Genomic DNA, 20,592 nt, shown 5'->3' on the forward strand with positions numbered 1-20,592 from the left:
TAGCCAACGGTGCAACCCTCTATGGCCGTCTTCATAAAGTTGAACCTTCTCGTTCTCCTCCCCACTCTAGACATCCCCTCCCTACACCACGTCGTCACACCCGGCCAGATCATCTTTCCTTTCAACCTACACACTATGTCCGCCCATCTTCTCCCCATCTGAATATCTCTTTCCTCCTACCGCTGACACTTGAACATCTACGATACTTCACAACCATCCTCTACCACATCGTCTCAACACTTCACCACCTCACCCTTCTCAGCAACCTCCAAACTGCCACTCTTGTGTAAATCTTCACTTTTCCATCTCCCTTAAAAACTTCATGCCTAATGCACATCCTCTTTCATTAACAGCACTGTAGCCATTTCTCCTTCAGTCTGTCAAATCGCTTACCCACCTTTTTCATTTATCGTATCTCTCAGTTATTTTCACCTCTCTTAGCCCAAGAGATTGCGTAATGATGAAAACTAAAAAAGGAAAAAGCTATTTGAAAAAATGAGATGGGAAGACCAAGTTTTAATTTTGTTGAAAACTAATCCAGTACCATATATGATATAGTGAAATGAACTTGTGTCTTCATATTCCTAGGTGTGGAGCAGCTCTTTTAAGGCTCAACCTGAATGGAGATGAGTTGTGTATACCTTTGGTAAACACATACCAGCCCTCTTACCATTCTAAAATCTGTGACCGTACTGGGAATGGAACATGTGCCTCCAACGGCAATAGCTAATAGAGCTGTTAGTTACAGAGATGAACACTGACAGTGAAAAGGAATAAAACTGAAGTAATAATTTGGATTTCATTTTTAAGTAAGTTTTAGTATAAGAGTGAACATGAATCAAAGACAGTATGCAGGCACTTACTCGGTTTCAATGAAGAAGAAAGTAGGCAAGGATGTGAAAGTCACACTCAACAGATTAGAGTAACAGATAAGGACATATTTTGGTTTTACATCAGTCAGCATTCTTTTCCTTTCCTGGTTCATAAAGACATAATTATGTGGGTATTATTTTTCTCTCTGTGTGGTTCTGATATACTATGAGAATATAACATTTTAGATCCTTAATTAGGTGACTTACGGTACTCTTCCTCTGTATTGATCTTCCTGATTCCACACTTAATGGTAGCAACAAGATACTGAGTAATGTTCATATTCCATTCTGAATAGAAAGTACTGGCACTATTATTATTTTTTATATAAAAAGAGTACTTTCAATAATTTTCAATATCTTTTATTAATTCTCAGAGCAAAACACAGTAATTACCTCTTGCCAGATACTGGTAAGAGGCAACTGGGACAATAACGTATAATGCTTGGATTATTTGATAAAATGATAAACATTTTGATGATAAGTTTATGGGCAATTACTGTGGAAAACCAAGAAAGACATTCTTTCACTGTTTGATACTTACAGCAGTTACTATGATTATTGTCACAGTTTTTCAAGAAACTTAGCTCGCACAGTTCAAGAACAAAGTCAATAAATATTGAATATTACAGATACACCATTATTCTTCTTCATGTATTATCGGCTCTGAAAGAACATCTAAAAATTCTTGAGATTCACTTTCTAAAATATTATTGTTTAGCAACTCAGAATTGCTTTCAACATCTGGTGTCTCTGGAATTACTGAAAATGCTTGTGAAAATCTATTTACATTCTGAGCTTCTGAACGTCCCATTTCTTCAGAATTCATTTCTTGTTCACCTTTGCTTTCTTTAGGATTTCTGCTTAGAGTAAATTCAGCAAACACTGGTGATGTGCTACTGCTGATCTTCTCTATCCGATATCCAGGTGGGGCTACTGAAGATACAGGTGTCAGAGAAGGTTTTTCTTCAGCTGTTTCTGATGTTTCTTTCTCTTCTGGCATTGCTGGAGCCTCATGAAATACTTCTTCCTCTTCTTCAGCTGTTGCTTCTGTCTCAGCCGGTTCCTCAGATTCTATCTTAGCTTCTTCTTCTTCTACTCCTGCTTCAGCTGATTCTTCTGCTTTCTCAACAGGTTCTTCCGATTCTTTAGCTTCCTCTTCTGCCATTCCACCCAGCTCTTCAGCTTTCTGTTCAGCTTCTTCACCTCCTGTTTCAGCAGATGCTTCCAATAAGGTATTCAACATTTCTTCAGCTTCTTCTCCTTCTCCTCCATCTCCAGTTGTAACTGGCTCTTCTTCTAATTCTGCTACTGGCTCAACAGGCTCTTCTCCTTCTAACACAACTATTGGCTCAACAGGTTCTTCTATTTCTTCTTCCCCTCCTTCCTGCTCAGCAGGTTGTTGTTCTGCTTCCTCTACATCAAACTGTTCCAATTCTTCTTCTCCAGGTTCTTGTCCTGTTTCTTCTTCTGTTATCTCCTGCTCACCTCCTACCACAGGTTCTTCTTCAGACACAACTCCTTCTGTTTCTACTTCTTCTCCTCCTTCTTGCTCAGCAGGTTGTTCTTCTGCTTCCTCTTGACCTACATCTGTCACCTCTTGCTCATCAACACGTTCTTCTCTTTCTTCTGCTTCTTCCCCTCCTTCTTGCTCAGCAGGTTGTTCTTCTGCTTCTTCCCATCCTTCTTGCTCAGCAGGTTGTTCTTCTGCTTCCTCTTGACCTACATCTGTCACCTCTTGTTCATCAACACGTTCTTCTCTTTCTTCTACTTCTTCCCCTCCTTCCTGCTCAGCAGGTTGTTGTTCTGCTTCCTGTACATCAAACTGTTGCAATTCTTCTTCTCCAGGTTCTTGTCCTGTTTCTTCTTCTGTTATCTCCTGTTCACCTCCTACCATAGGTTCTTCTTCAGACACGACTGCTTCTGTTTCTATTTCCTCTTGACCTACATCTGTCACCTCTTGTTCAGCTGTATCCTCTGCTTGGATAACAGCTGTAGGCTGCTCCTGTTCCTTGACTACTTTTCTTGGTATTTCTGTACTTTTGACCTGTGAATTAGATTTCTGTGTCAATTTCATGTCACATATTTCACTATATCATACAATTATTAAATAATACATACTCATAATTTCATTTGAACAAAACACAACTTATAGCATTCATGTTCTCATGATATGAGTGAGGGCGATTTGGAAAGTAAAGAACGTTTAGCCATAAAAATTGTGTTGTTATAATATCGTTTAAACTATATATACAAGTGTTGTCTCATACCCTAACGTGCTTTACTTTTTCACATAGTCATTTTAGACATTTAGGCACCTGCCATACCTGGAGACCAGTTTCACTATGCTCTAGTCATAGAAAGTTGCTGTCTGTTGCTTTAACCAGCCTGTGAAAGCATCCTTTATGTTGTCATCATTGTCAGATCATTTCCCAGTGAGGTACTCCTTTTTTATCATTAAAACAAAAAAAGTGAAAATCTGATGATGCAAAGTCTGAACTGTAAAGTGGGTGTGGAGAAGTCTCCTAATGAAACTTATGCAGCAAGTCCTGTGTCTTCTTGGCAGTATAGGGTCAAGCATTATCATGGAGAAGAAAAATTCTGCATGACAGCATGCCTCTTTGATGGTTTTGAATAGCCTGCTGAAGATGTCGTAGAGTAGCATAGTAGGCATCAACAACTGTGGTAGGGTTTCTTAGCGTGAATTTAATGAGTATGACTCCTTCACAGTCCCAGAAAACAGATGTCATGTGTTTTTGTAATGACACTGTTTGTTTGACTTCATATGGCTTTTTATGGTAAGTTTGAATGATGCCAATCATGACTGCTGTGTCCTTTCGAGGGATGCATTTCATCCCCTGTGACAATTTGAACGATGAACTCATTGCCATAATGTTCATAAAACTCCATGAAAATCAAGGCACAACCCATTCATTTCAGCTTTGTGCCCACCTAGGAGCATCTGTAATAATAACCTTGAACAGAGTTTGGAGTGCTGCAAATGTTTAGTGACAATTTAAAACACAGCTGCATAACACACTTCCAGACATTGTGCATGCACGTTGCTAATTGTAAAGCAAAAAGTATCTTGAATAATGTGATCTACCTTTTGTTTCAGTTCATCCATGGTGACAGAGGTGCAACCTGATCCCTCTTTATTTTGAACATTTTGAACATTTGTTCTTCCATTTTTGAACTGTTTGTTCGACTTCTTTACATTGGCTTCATTCATAACACCTTCTCCATAGACTGCAATAATTCTCTGATGAATGTCAAATGGCCTACCATTTTCAGCATTCAAAGAACAAATAACTGATCAATATGCCTGTTCATTTTTAAAGGTCACTACATTCAATGACAGAATACGTTACGTGTCAACGACTGCACCAAGCAAATGTCAAAATCGCAATCAATACAACTCATGACCAGCAGCTATAACCAAGCTGTGTACTCTGTATGTTCAAACGTTCTTCATTTTCTAAATCACCTTCATATACATCTACATCCTGTATCAACTCTGATTTAATAATAAGGAAACTCATCATGAAATAGAAAATTAAGATTATTACTGCTGCAGATGGTGTCATTCGCTTAGATAATGGGCATGCCTAGAATTATACTCTCTGATTCACATTAAAATGAATAGCATACAGAACTAAAATGATCAATGTTTTAGTTTTTATTAACATCTATGTCATCAGACCCACTATCTTGATGTGCAGTATGTAATAGGGTACTGAGTATCTGTTCATTGAATATGTTACAAATTACTTATCTATATCAATCTGAACTGCTACAGGTTAATAATTGGAAAGGACACTTCTCCTTCCACCACTTTTCCTACACTCTAGTGGAGTCATGGGTGCTATCTGAGTTGCATATGTGGATTTGCCCTGGTTTTATAGCTAGGTGCCCTTCTTGATGCCAACCATATATGAAGGGATGAATTCCTTATTGTGTTTCAGTGGTGGTTGCCAGTGTAGTGTGTATTTGAAAAGGATTGTACTGGGATGAACAAAAATAGCTAGTCATTAATCAGAGGAATTTACCAGATGTAGTTGATCTGGGCTGATCAGGAATCAAAACCAGGACCCTCTGAAATGAAGGCTTTGAAGCCAAGTACAGTAGCTAGAAAGAACAACTTTATCTGGAAAGTCTTTACAACAGAATCTCTCATTATTAACTTACTGCCTTGGTAGATCGGGGTTAGAGTCCATGTCCCAATCCCAACTTAATAGGTTATTATTGTTGTAAGTTCTATTTGAATTAAGTTGTTTCTTTATTTAGATATAATTTTTTACCATTTATGACCATATGTGAAAATGTAATAAGCAGTTTGGCCCATGCTGATGACTGTCTTAATGGCAGATTGTGCCAAAAGCCTGCAGTATCTTGGAACTCGATAACAGGTGCAATGAGTATGGTATGAAAATTAGCCTTTCCAGACTAAATTGATGTCAGTAGGTAAAAAATCCAAGAGAATAATGAGGATATATGTATGTATGCATGTATGTATGTATATATGTATTCATGGATTTGAGGGGAAAATGCAAAGGTGTGAAGAGGCAGAAACAGGTTTTAGGAAGGACATTTCATGGATAATTAATGGATAAGGGGAGTGTATATGTGAAGAATTACAATAAGCAGAAGAAATCTATTCAGTCAGCAGTATGTAAAGCTAGTTGAATGTAAGGATAATATCCAGGTAGAGGAGGTGACTAATACAGGTGAAATACTGAAATTTAGTAATGATAATAAAGACATTTACAAAAAGATTTAAAAAGTTGAAAGCCATAAAGCAGCTGGGACTGGTAATATTTCTGGGGATATACTAAAAGCAATGGGTTGGAATATAGTGTCATGTTTGAAATATTTATTTGGTTACCATTTGCATGAGTAAGGTATACCAAATGAATGGAGAGTTACTATAGCAGCCCCAGAGTACAAGGGAAAGGGTGATAAACATAAAGCAGATAATTACAGGCCAGCCAGCTTGACATGTTTTGCATGTAAACTTTAGGAAGCATTCTTGCTGATTATATTAGACACATTTCCAAAATAAATAACTGAATTTTATAGAAAGCAGTTAGAATTTTGGAAATATTATTTCAGTGGGAATCAATTTGTAGGACCCATGATATAGAAGATGCAATGTATTGCTACTGACCTATCCACAGCTTTTGACAGGGTAGATGATGGGAGACTGCTGACAAAAATGAGGGTTATTGGACTAGACAAGAATCATTGAATGGATGACTACATTTCTAGAAAATAAAACTCATAAAATTAGAATGGGTGAAGCACCATCTGATCCTGTAACGATCAGGAAAGGGAGACCGCAGGGCATTTATATAGTACATTTGATGTTTTCTCATGTATATAACAATCCTTTAGGTGGGGGCTGTAGAATACATCCATGGTATCCCCTGCTTGTCTTAAGAGATGACTAAAAGGGGCCCCACAGGCTCTTAAATTGAGATCGTGGGATGGTGACCTCGGGGCCCTTAGCTTAGTCGCGATATTGCTTCCACTTACTCATGTGAAGCTCGCACTTTCATCTATCCAATCTGACCTCCATTGGTCAACTCTTATTCTTTCCCGATTCCAACGGTATTATATTACAAGGCTTAGGGAGACCTTCATGACCCTTGTCCTTCTTTGGCCAATACGTCCCTTTCTGGAAGTGTTCAACTCCTTCCACTTTTTCCTCTGATTAATGTTAATAGTGGATGGACGCCTAGCAATCATACCATTTGAGATACTTTTCCCATGCCTTCTCAGTGATAGGTGAAATACCCATTTGCTTGTGAACAGTGTTATTTTTGACATGATGCAGAAGTGTGATACCCATCGACCAAAGGAGCATATGCATTTCGATGTTGTGTAATTGGTGCTTCGTAGTTTTATCAGCTGGTCAACATTTAACACTATTTAAAGCAATAGAATGTACTATCATGCAGTATATTTTGGACTTCAGATGTAGCAGCATCCTTCTCGCGCACAGTACACCTGTGACTTCCCTCCATCTCACCCACACTGCCTTTATCCTAATTCACACTTCATCATCTATCCCACCATCATACGGTAGGCAAGATCCTTCATTCTTGAAGCTTAGGGTCTTTGTGATTGTTCCTCCATCAACTTCGATAGAGCCATTGCATGGGATGGTTTCCAGGTGTTTGTTCTTCTTTTTATTCAGTCTAAGACTGTATTGTCAGAGATGACTGTTCCAATTTTCAATTTGACAATGCAATCCTCTTCTGGTGTTATCAGCAAGTTCGACATCATCAGCAGATGAGAAAGTCCAAGGGACACTCCTTTGCAGGTCCCATGTGATTACGTCCATGATACGGACAAGAGCAATAGGAACAGTGCGGAGTCTTGATGTGAACCGACTTTAAGTAGGAAGCTCTCCTAGATGTCAACATAGCTTGTGGTCTTCAAGTATAGCATCTTAATCCAATCGATAAGCATACCAAACCACACGGTGTGGAACACAGTCAAAAGCCTTTTCATGTTCAAGGAAGGCAATATGCAGTGGCTGTTGTTTCTCTTGGTGCTTTTCAATGAGTTTTCTGGCTGCGAAGATTGCATCAGTTGCTCCAATACCCTTGACAAAGCCACATTGGTTGATACTAATGCTAACGATTTCCTGCAGTCATCAATCAATGAACTGGACAGTAATTTGCATATTCTGCTTTTTGCTTAAAAGACAGTCACAATGATACTCGTAGCCCAATCACTGGGAACTGAGCAAGTCAACAGAATTATCTATTACCTAGATAGGTAGCGAGAAAAATATATAGACACTGGTACACTTCAGTGCATTGTTGTTGTTGCAGTCGGATGTGGTGTGTTATTTGAGTTACCGCAATGAGTTGTGTTGTTGTGAGTTACTGTCCTGAGTACAGCAAAGCAAGCTGAATATCAGTAATGTTTGATGGATCAATTGTGGATTACTGTGCATATGATACATGTGTATTTATGTGTGTTTAGTGAAAATATATGAGTAATCAGTTATGGTGCCAGTTTTATTTTACTATGCCCTGCGATAGAGCATGTTATTGAGTCATCGAAGTGCAATGCCTCGATAAATATGGCTGCTATGGAGCACGGGGATTTACTGCCACCATAATGTTGTACAAGTCAAACCATCTATAGCACATATGGCAGGAAGGTGGTCTGAAAGATTTCCTTATAATCGAAACAAAAGTGGATGGATTAATTTATGTGTATTTGAAGACTGGTTCATGTCCACTGCATTTCCTGATATGAGCTTTCTGGTAATATTTGAAGTCATCCTTTTCAATTTTGACTCAGTCAATTTATAACTTTTAGGTTCTTCAGTCTGTCAAAATCAATTTATGATTCTATCAAATCACACTGAAGAATATTTAGAAATGTTTAAGCATTTATGCTTAAATTTTGTTTAAATCCTTCAATAGATGAAATTTGGAACTTATCTTAATGAAGTGTTCCAACAGTGCTTTCTCACTCTTTTTTTAGTCTAGCATACAGTGTAAGGTGGGGTAATGCTCTGTTGTCAGTGTGTGTTCAGCTGGCTAGTTTGTCGGCTAATATCCTTATATCATGCTCCAACAAGATCAGCAACATGCTGAACTACACTTTAAGGTTTTTTTATTATTAAAAAACTCTCTTCAGCAAATCCCAGTTATTTCTGGGATCGCTGGAGCCACCTAGGTTCATTTGGTTTTGGCCAGGGGTTTAAGACCGGATGCCCTTCCTGGCGTCACGTGATTCTTGAGATGAAAATCTCAACACTGAATCGACCAGGATTCGAAACTCAGCTTTCAGAGTGGGAAGCCGGCAGCTAAGTCACTGAGCTAATCACATATTGTTATTATTATTATTACTAAAGTATTTTTAATTGTTTTGTAAATTATGAAATGGTTCTTCAATGAGCACTTAACTGGCTGGCTAGTTTACCAATAGTTTTCTGGTGTGTCATTTTCTGTTGACATCAACACCTGTTCTGAAATTGTACTTGTACAGGGTCTTTCACTCGAAGTGGGGCTGGCCAGCAGGTAGAAGGGCGAGCTGAAGGTCAGGCAAAGTAAAGTTGACTTTGTTATTTCGTTCATAGCCTATTTTAACTTATAAGTGTTATAAGTTTATAACGTGTGAACATGTTAGTGGTTATTGTTTACAATGTGTACATGGTTTTGTTTAATTATTGTATGTCAAAATTTTAAACGTGTTATTGCTAAGTGTTAAAGCTTATTGTTTTCAATAATGCCTCAAACTGCGTACACATGAGAACAAAAGATTTTCTTGTAGAATTTAGAAGGCAGTATATAGGAAAATTCTCCAGGTAGAAAAACTGTAAGAAGACTTATGAACAAATTTAGAAGTACAGGTTCAATTCTCAATAGAAAGTGAAGAGTAAAAAAGTGTGTGCTTCTGAGGAGACATTATGTGAGGTGGGGGAAAAATTAGAACATACTCCTACAAAATCACTCAAAATAACTTTCGCAGGAAACACAAATTTATATTACCTCTGCATTGAAACAGAAACCATACAGGATCACTGTTGTTCAAGAGTTGCATCCACATGATAATGAGAGCAGGGTACATTTCTGTAACTGGGTTTTAAGGGGTGTTGATGATGAGGAACTTGATCCAAAATTAATAATAATCTCTGAAGAAGCATGGTTCCATTTAAGTGGACATGTTTCAAGTCAGAATAACAGGTAGTGGTCTTCATAAAATCCTGAAAATGTCATACATGTGAAAATAGCAGTCAGAATAAAATCCTGAAAATTTCATACATGATGTGAAAATGGGAGTGTGGGCACCAGTAAATGTAGACTAGATAATAGGGCCTATATTTTTTGCAACCACAATCACTGGACAGAGATACAGGGATGACATTCTTGTACCATTTTTTGAACAATTGATGGACAATGATTGCCAGTCTGGATATTTCCAGCAAGACTCGGCAACCGTGCATATGGCAAATGAGTCACTAAGTAAAATTGAGGAAAGTTCAGCGAGTTGCCATATGCTTGTCTGACCTTCAGCTTGCGCTTCTACCCATTGCGCTATGCCAGCTGGCCCAACTTTGAGTGAAAGACCTGTATTATTATTACCATCATAAATGTAATTTTTTAAATGTAAATTTTAATACATTCTTAATGCCCATGTATTTCCTTTTATTTTCAATGAGTAACATTTTTAGATCTATGTTGATTTTTCAACAGGTGTGAGTTGTCATAAACGTACATTCTGAAGGCCTATTTTACCTAATCACATTTTTGTGTTCTTTGTATCTGGTGTGTATATAAAGTTTTGTTTGTCATATATACATATGTATGTGGTGTTGCAGTTTCTTTCCTGACATTTCAGTTCATTCAAATTACACTATCATTATGTTGTTATATTATCATCATATTTTAATTGTTTTTGGAAATTATTTAGAGGTCATCTAATGAGCATTTAATGAGCCAGTTATTTTACTGGTAATTTTCTGCTACATAAACTGCTTTTGTGAAAGTATTGTGATGTTTGGGACATCACTGAATGTTTTTAATTATTGAACTATATATTTAATTGATAAGATGTATATATTTAATCACTGATAGGTCATTTTTAAATTAATATGTATATATATATATATATATATATATAGGGTTTTTATCATCCATTTCAATCATCATTTCATTTCTTTGTATCGCGGCTATAACGTATTCTGAACGAACAAATTATTGGGTGAAGTATTTCAACATCATGCATATTTATGACTTGCAGTAAATTTTCCAATAGCCGTTGTGAGGTGACCGTAGTCAGCAGGCTAATTTCAGCCCAATTCCAGGAAAAGTACGTCATCTAGGTTACGAGAGACCTTACCCTCTCTACCTCATGAAGAGACAGTTGATACATTATTAACACCCACTTTTCAAACTCCGCTTCGGGACGTTTTATTTCAGCGGGAAAGTTCAGCCTATGTGAATGAACGTAATGAAGCAACGTGATGGATTCACAGCTATACATCGGAGAAGGGATGAGACCTCGAATCTTACTGGACCATGTGATATGGCTGATGGAAGGAGACTTTTGAACCGATATATACCACCGACAAGAGCTGGAGAAGACATTCAGATTCTTATTAGCATTAGCAGTCGTTTTCACATTCATACTCGTATTCTTACTCGTGAGCAGATTGTCACTTGTATTCGGACATTCTGATTCTCACGCTTGGAAGATACTCTTACTACGATTCTACGTCTACACATCTGAGAAGATTTTAACTTAGTTCACTTCGCATCTGAGTATATTCTACTCAAAAGTTACTCTCATTGGGACTTGTTATCTCAATGACGAGAGGTAGTCAACGGGAGACCGGTTCTGACTAGTATAGGGGAGGAGAGCTTTTATTATGAATTTAGCTACGCTACTGTTCCGTAATACGGAAGAATACGAATGTATTCTCTCCATGAACATAACCCATAGTGGTTTTGCACTTAAAATTAGGACTCATTACGACTTTATGTAAGGAGTACAGTAGGAAGTGTTAAGGACAGGAAATGTAGAAGTAGGACTGGAATCCAACAACAGAGAAGGCAGCCGGTACGAGATACACATATCATCAGCTTCAAGACAACAGAGTCTACATATGGTGAGCTTATGGCATAAGTTACTGCAAGTCTTCACGCAACAGTTCATTTTTAAAATTAATTTCATTCAATTTTCTTTTGCTTCCGTAAGTTCAGATGTCATTAAAACGCCGTTACGTCATGTTTTTCATCTTAATAAATAGCTGTTTTAATTTGTATTTTATGAAATGATTATTAATGATTCTTAAATTCCAAGTTAGTGTACTTAATGATTTGTGTTCCGTTCACCTCACCCCTGGGAGTTTTTTGAGTCTCATTACGTATTATTATTATTATTAATTATCTACTTTTATTTTCAAGCCATAAGCTTGAAGACTGGCGCCCTTGGGATACTGTTTCTGGAGAAACAATGACATATCATTTATTTATTTTAATATTAAAGTGACCCGCCACGTTATAAATGTTAAAAATTAAATAACTGGAAAGGAGGTTCAACCTATTCAATTCAATTCAACATCAATAATTTCAATACGGAACAATGAAATTTTTATCTTTAAACGTTATAAATGTGTCATACATCTGTGGGCCAAGTGGGTACGTCACATATTGTCGCCACAACTGAGGGGCTCGTAAATCATTAAGTACTGGTATAGAAGGATAAAATCAGTAGTTTGGGAGTAACTGTTGTGTATCCACAGTATATTTTTCTTGTGTGTTTGATTTTGGGGGTAACATGGCTGAGCAAGAGGAGAAAGACATGACGCTGCGTAGTGGACACGTGCTGAAGGGTAGTACTTTAAGTAATTCTAAGGAAGAGTTAGATAAATGTGTAGAGGAAGAAACTGATATTAGGAGCGAAGATAGCGAAGGGAATAAGAGTAGGAATGACGAAGTTACATTAGATTCAGACGATAGTACGTTGGGGGGGGCGAGGCAGAGGTTAGTCCTAACATTGAGAGTAATAATACTCAGTTACTTGAAATGATGCAGTTAATATTGTGTAAGATAGAGGACAGTAAATCTGAAATAAAAAATGAATTGGAACAAATTAAAACAGATGTAGAACAAACTAAATCAGAAATTAAAAATGAAGTAGAACAAACTAAATCAGAAATTAAAAATGAAGTAGAACAAACTAAACGAGAATTAAGTAAGGCATTGAATGAACACAAGGTCGAAGCTAATAAAAGGATGGACGAACATAGCAAACAGTTACAAGAATTATTTAAGCAAAATGAAAGATTTAACAAGCAGATAGAGGAACAGAAAGAGACAACTAAGCAAAACAAACAAGAGGTAGAAAAGAAATTTATAGAGCAGAGGAGTGAGTTGTTGGGATTAATGGAAAAAGAAAGCAACAACACTAGAAAGGAGTTAGAGACACAGGTGACAAGTATTAATAATAAAGTTGAGATCCAAAAGGAAGATTAAGTCACAAAAAAAGTTTTTCCTTTTATATCAAGGACCTTATCGTATACATAAGAAACTAGGACCTTGTGCTTATAAATTATCTGACGGTGATTGCATTTTATTGGGTTCATTCAACATTCGGAGTTTACGTAAATATATTATGAGTCCGGTGGATTTTCCATAGTGCTGGAATATAGGTCAGTGAACCAGGCCACGCTTATCTCTTATATAATATACACCTGTCGCAGCGTGGAGTGACTGCTCTCTGGTAGGTGGAGTTTCCCAAGTTTTGTTTTGCTTGCTACACGATGTGTGTGTATACGATTGACACGAGTTCATTACCAAGGTTACACCTGTTCTCTTTACGTAACGCCATGTATGGGTAATCTAGTATTTGATTTTATATAACGAGGATCATTAATATTGCAGTTTAAAATTTGTAAATACCCCATAGACTATAAGAAGTCATCATAAAGACTTGCAATAATTTTACCCTAGGCTAAAACCCACTTGAATGTGTTAGCATGTGTGAAGTGATAGTCATAAAGTATAAACACTTGAAAGAGTAATACAATGCATTTTGTTTGTATAAATTTTGTACAGATCTAAATTGAATTGTCAAGTATTGCATACACTGGATTCATAAAATCAGCAAGAGATGACGAACATTTGAGAAAGTGAGACATCAGAAACTTGCTAAGATGTAATATTATGTTTTAATGGAAATTTTGAAGTGTTATATATTATTTGTTATTAAGTTGTAGGTGGAATCATCAAGTTGTAATTTTGTAAAATAGTGTTATGTTGTATACATTCATGAATGAATGTACAGTGGTTTTGAAAACAAGTGAAACGTAAGTGGCAAAGCGTGGGTGTGAGCCCTCAACGAAGTACTACTTGTTTCAGGGTCAGAGGGGCGAATGTGATGTTTGGGACATCACTGAATGTTTTTAATTATTGAACTATATATTTAATTGATAAGATGTATATATTTAATCACTGATAGGTCATTTTTAAATTAATATGTATATATATATATATATATATATATATATATAGGGTTTTTATCATCCATTTCAATCATCATTTCATTTCTTTGTATCGCGGCTATAACGTATTCTGAACGAACAAATTATTGGGTAAAGTATTTCAACATCATGCATATTTATAACTTGCAGTAAATTTTCCAATAGCCGTTGTGATGTGACCAGAGTCAGCAGGCTAATTTCAGCCCAATTCCAGGAAAAGTACGTCATCTAGGTTACGAGAGACCTTACCCTCTCTACCTCATGAAGAGACAGTTGATACATTATTAACACCCACTTTTCAAACTCCGCTTCGGGATGCTTTATTTCAGCGGGGAAGTTCAGCCTATGTGAATGAACGTAATGAAGCAACGTGATGGATTCACAGCTATACATCGGAGAAGGGATGAGACCTCGAATCTTACTGGACCATGTGATATGGCTGATGGAAGGAGACTTTTGAACCGATATATACCACCGACAAGAGCTGGAGAAGACATTCAGATTCTTATTAGCATTAGCAGTCGTTTTCACATTCATACTCGTATTCTTACTCGTGAGCAGATTGTCACTTGTATTCGGACATTCTGATTCTCACGCTTGGAAGATACTCTTACTACGATTCTACGTCTACACATCTGAGAAGATTTTAACTTAGTTCACTTCGCATCTGAGTATATTCTACTCAAAAGTTACTCTCATTGGGACTTGTTATCTCAATGACGAGAGGTAGTCAACGGGAGACCGGTTCTGACTAGTATAGGGGAGGAGAGCTTTTATTATGAATTTAGCTACGCTACTGTTCCATAATACGGAAGAATACGAATGTATTCTCTCCATGAGCATAACCCATGGTGGTTTTGCACTTAAAATTAGGACTCATTACGACTTTATATAAGGAGTACAGTAGGAAGTGTTAAGGACAGGAAATGTAGAAGTAGGACTGGAATCCAACACCAGAGAAGGCAGCCGGTACGAGATCCACATATCATCAGCTTCAAGACAACAGAGTCTACATATGGTGAACTTATGGCATAAGTTACTGCAAGTCTTCGCGCAACAGTTCATTTTAAAAATTAATTTCATTCAATTTTCTTTTGCTTCCGTAAGTTCAGATGTCATTAAAACGCCGTTACGTCACGTTTTTCATCTTAATAAATAGCTGTTTTAATTTGTATTTTATGAAATGATTATTAATGACCCTTAAATTCCAAGTTAGTGTACTTAATGATTTGTGTTCCGTTCACCTCACCCCTGGGAGTTTTTTGAGTCTCATTATGTATTATTATTATTATTATTATTATTAATTATCTACTTTTGTTTTCAAGCCATAAGCTTGAAGACTGGCGCCCTTGGGATACTTTTTCTGGAGAAACAATGACATATCATTTATTTATTTTAATATTAAAGTGACCCGCCACGTTATAAATTTGTCATACATCTGTGGGCCAAGTGGGTACATCACAGTATATTCATAGTTTATTATAATTATTATTTATTATTATTGTACCGGAGGTACACCTTCTCCGTGCATTTGAACTAAGTGCCTTTTAGAAAGCAATCTGTGATGTAAACCCTGAACTGTGTATTGGATGAAGTCTTCAGATGTCTCTACTGTCGACTTACGTGCCCCCTCTGGTGGGAGGATGGACAATTAATTTTCAAAGGAATGTTGCATTTTTGAAGTTTGTTAACCTGAAGTGTTTGTAATTTTTTTTTATGTTCTGAAGTTGTCAGCATTACATAGCCTCCTTGTTCCTGAAATTATGAACCAATCAGAAATTTTGGTATTTATTTTGTCAGCCAATCAAAATTGGGAGTGTTTACAGGTCATCGGCCTAGAGGTTTCTGGAACTTTCCCCTCTGCTATAAAATATGGGAGCTTTTGTGTTATGTTGTCTTCTACTTCACTCCAGTCTAGAGTGCATACGTTAGAGGAGGCAGTGGGGAGCCTTGCCCGCAGTCGGAAGGCCCACCAACTCAACGTAATGGCAGATATCTTTTAAATATGTGATAGTTCCTGAAAGCTAACTTGAGGAGAAGGTTTCAAAATTATTTCTTAATGTAAATTTCTAAAGTTTAACATCACCATTTAAATGTAAATTTTCAAGCAAGTCTAAGGACTCTGTTCTAATCCCTTCTGGAAAAGATATAACTTAGGGAATAAATATTGTCCACCCTCTTTTAATTCCCATTAAACTTAGTTTGGGGTGACTATAATTTCCTAGAACTTTAAATCTTAACCTTATTCTGGAACTTAATATTTTCACCATCTAGTCACCCTCTAGGCTTAGCCTCTGTAACTTCGGGCCATAAGCCCAGAGAGGATCTTAAGTGTTTCCAAGTATATTTCAAAAGGACTGCAAGTGTTTCACCTCCTAGCATTTTGTTTATGGACGATTTCTTAAATCTTTTCTTTGATCACTAGGGCCATTTAGAATGGACACTTATTGCCTCTTTTTAATTTCTACCTACTCATAGTCTATTGTGGATCAGACTGTTGAGCAGATAAGACAGTGAACTCTGTTTTCTAGGTTTATCTAGTGTTTGGATAAGAAAATTGTGCCTTGGAGAAGCTAGACTGTAGTAAGTTTTGGAGCTCAGTCTCCTAGAGTGTAAACTGAGTGCAGCAAAAGTTGAAATAGTGTACCTTTTGAGCTATAAAACTCATTTCCTTGAATTCATTGTGTTAACAGTTTTCTCTGGGGTACCTGATTATTTAAGGACTTCAGATCATTATTGTTATAAGAGCTGACAAGCTCATCATAATCCCATTTAACTGTTATTTGGGATTTGTGATTTATCAAGTTTAAAGAAAAAAAAAAAAAAAAAAAAAAAAAAAAAAAAAAAAAAAAAAAAAAAAAAAAAAAATAAAATTTCAGATTTTAGTGTTTTAAAAATATGCTCTCATCTTTTTGCTGTCCACCCATTAAGCCTGCGCCTTCTTACACCTCTGCAACCTACGATATCTCCGTAACGATTATTATTATTATTATTATTATTATTATTATTATTATTATTATTATTGTGTATTGGAGTAAATTTAAGTTTATAATATGATAGAACAAAGTATGAATTCAATTAAAGAGTATCTTGTGAGATATTAGTTTTATTAATAAACAATAACCTACTAAAATGTCTGGAGTGGCCAAGACGCTGCATACATTCAGAGCATTTACTATAGATAAGAATATCACAACCCACATTCCAGACCTTTATGTCAGGGTTACTGCCAGTGAGATTCATTAAGCACTAATACAAGAAGTGTGGAATATTGTTTAGAAGTAGCTTGATAAGTGGTGCATTTTTTAAATGCCCGTGGTCAATGAAGTTGACTTGATGTGGAAATTATGTTTCATCTGGCTGCTGTATGTGGCATTACAATTTGGATCTAGGCATTTGAATTCATATATTCCTGATCTGGAGAAATGATCTTTTTAAAATTTAGATTACATTATTTTACCAATTTTTTTTGTAATGTTTGTTCTAAATGCTATGTTAAATCCTACCTTTTTGAATCAGTTAACTGTTTTGTACATGTTTTTATTCACAAAATTAAGAACTATGTATTTATCATTTTTGGGTAGGGGTTTGTTTAGGTTTATCTGTTTTATTTAATAGCCATTCTATGGTGTTAGGAAGATGGTTGTTTTCTAGTGTGATTTGTTTTATTATTTGTATTTCTTTGTTAGAATTTAATTTGATAATTGGTATGATTATAGCTCTCATTATTTTCTTCAGTCCTGCTAATCTCTTGTGGTTGGATGATTGGAATTGTTGCCTATTGTGTGTGATGTTTAAGTACATTTCCTCTGTATCCTTTAAGACAGTTTATTTTTTTTTTTTTTTTTTTACATACTGATTAACATTAATCCTCCCATTTGTTTCTTGGTTCCATTTTGAACTTGATTGGTTTGTGTAAAGAGTTTAGTGTGTCAAGTAGCCTAAGTATTCTACATTTGTGGTATCATTTTCATACACACATATCATCAGCTTATCTACTCCAGTGCCTTATTCCTTTAGAATGTTGGTCGGTTAAGAGTTTGTTCTCAATGCATTTTAAGAATACGAAGTATGTTTGCTATTATTCTTGATAATGGTGAACCCATAACTAATCCTTCTTTTTGTGAAAATATATTTTTTTGTTAAACATGAATGTTCTTTGGTTTAAGATTGTTTTTAACAAATTTATTATATCTTCTGTTTCTCATGCTGAACTGCTTTCTGTTAGATGGTTTCCCATAATTTTAACCAACCTTTCTATCAATATGTTCATGTACATGTTGGTTATGTCAAAAGATATCATTTTTGTGCTTTCTCTATTTTTAGTTAATTTAATTCTTTTATTAGTTCTAATGAATTTTTAATCATTTTAAAATGTAAAAATTTTCTTATCATGAGTGCATCATTATCAAGAATAACAGCAAACATATTCTTAAATATCAATGAGAACAAACTCTTAACCAACCAATGTGCCAAAGGAATAAGGTACTGGAGTAGATGTGTTGATGATGTAATATACATGTATGATAACAATGTCACACATGCAGAACACATTCTCGACAATACCAAAGTCTTTACACAATAGAATCAATTTCACAATGGAACCAGAAGCAAATGGGAGGAGGATCAATATTTTTTACCTCACAATCAGTAGAAATAATGATATACTGTCTTACAACATACACAGGAAACCTACTGAAACATTACTACACAGTAGATGATTCCTATCACCCAACTACACACACAAATTAGCAGGACTGAATAAAATGAACACAGAGCTATAACCACTAAGGCAGTCCTTGTATAGGGGGTTACACAAAAATATCAAGTGATTTCAATTTACAACCCAATTTTTTTCACTTTTGGCATTTCATTACAATTAATTAAGGGGGGGCAAACCAGCTTATCAGAGGAAAAAAAAAAGGGCCAGTATTCCTTCGATTTCTAAATGTGCTACAAATGTTGTTGACAATTGCTGCACATATTCCAACACTGGCATGCTTCCTGAAAACTGGAAGCAATTTCAACAATGTCAAAATTCAAATTATAACATTTTAAAATAAAATGTTCAAACTTTTCTGCCTTTTTAACATATATCACTCTTTCCCTTATAAATTCCAAGTTTATAAGAATTTTTGTACTTTTCCTTTTTTTTTTTTAAGTGTGTATCATAACTCCACCTAAAAATGAACCTCAATCACTAACATACACTGTGATTTAGGTATTTTGTCGAGTTTTTATTCGGAGCACCTGAAAATATAAGTTTTTTTTGTAAATAAATATATTGTATAGAATCTAATATGAATCCCATTAACCTGAATGAGATACAGATTGTAGTACAACACTATGGGAGGAAACCCTAGAAAAATCATCATTATCCATGGAACAGTAAGAGAGTTATGAAGGAAACAGTGATATATTGTTAAAAAAGGTGGGAAATCTTGAACATTTTATTTTTGAATATTATAATTAGAATTTTGACATTACTGACGTTGATTTTGGTTTCCAGGAAGCATGCCAATACTGGGATATGTGCAGCATTCATCAACAACATTTGTAGCATTGTTAAATCAAATGCATATTGGCCTATTTTCCCCCTTTGGAGCTGGGTCTCCCCCCTTAATGTTAAATCTTGCTGCACTGGACCTAAATACACAGGCGGAAAGAAATATCCAGACACCATGAAATAAGGAATGTAGAATATGGAAATTTTGGCAATATATTTGTTAAGGTAACATATTTAATTGATTAAAGGTACAAGACTACAGGTTAATATCCGCACAAGAAAAGCCACCACAAATGTGCCATGCTGGTCCATTAATAACTGGTGTAATCACCTAACTGTTGAATGCAGGCATGCAGATGCATTGTGTCATACAGGTGCCAGATGTCAGCTTGTGGGATGGAGTTCCAAGCCTGTTGCAGTTGGTCGGTCAATACAGGGACGGTTAATGCCAGTTGTGGATGACACTGGAGTTGTCGTCCAATGATGTCCCATACGTGCTCGATTGGGGACAGAGCGCGGGGATCGAGCAGGCCAAGGCAACATGTCGACACTCTGTAGAACATGCTGGGTTATAACAGCAGCATGGGGGCGTGCATTATCCTGTTGGAAAACACTCCCGAGATTGCTGTTCATGAATGGCAGAAAGACAGGTCGAATTATCAGATGGACGTGCACATCAGCAGTCAGGGTGCATGGGATAACCAAGAGAGTGCTCCTGCTGTCATAGGAAATTGCTTCCCAGACCAGAACTCCTGGTATAGGTCCAGTGTGTCGATACTGCAGACAGGTGGAATTCAGGCACTTACCTGGCCTCCTTCTAACCAACACACGGCCATCACTGGCACCAAGGCAGAACCGGCTTTCATCGGAAAACACAATGGACCTCTACTCCATCCTCCACTGAGCGCTTGCTTGACACCACTTAAGTCGCAGACGGCAGGGATTTGGGCTAAGTGGAATGCATGCCGCAGGGCGTCTGGCTAGGAGTTGTCCTTCAAGCAACCCATTTTGAACAGTCTGTTGCATCCCTGTGGAGCCAACAGTCGCTGGAATTGCTGCTGCAGATACAGTCCGCTGCACCACACCCATACGCCGAATACGGCGGTCCTCCCTCTTGGTGGTGCCAAGAGGACGGCCGGAGCCTGGTCTTCTTGCAAGTGTATCTTCTTGCGAATACTGCTACCAGCACGCATGCAGAGTGGAGA

At 36.6% G+C, this 20,592-nt stretch overlaps 1 protein-coding gene across 1 annotated transcript in view; it reads right to left on the reverse strand.

Moving 5' to 3' along the window:
• Positions 1 to 1,413: 1,413 nt before the first annotated feature.
• Positions 1,414 to 20,592, reverse strand: part of LOC136874855 (fibrous sheath CABYR-binding protein) — a 263,606-nt gene continuing 244,427 nt past the window's right edge. Inside the window, exon 4 of the mRNA XM_068227820.1 lies at positions 1,414 to 2,916. Coding sequence (XP_068083921.1) covers positions 1,510 to 2,916 — 1,407 coding nt within the window. The 3' untranslated portion in view covers positions 1,414 to 1,509. The remainder of the gene's footprint in view (positions 2,917 to 20,592) is intronic.

This window comes from Anabrus simplex, chromosome 5 (assembly GCF_040414725.1).
Source record: "Anabrus simplex isolate iqAnaSimp1 chromosome 5, ASM4041472v1, whole genome shotgun sequence".
NCBI classification, from domain to species: domain Eukaryota; kingdom Metazoa; phylum Arthropoda; class Insecta; order Orthoptera; family Tettigoniidae; genus Anabrus; species Anabrus simplex.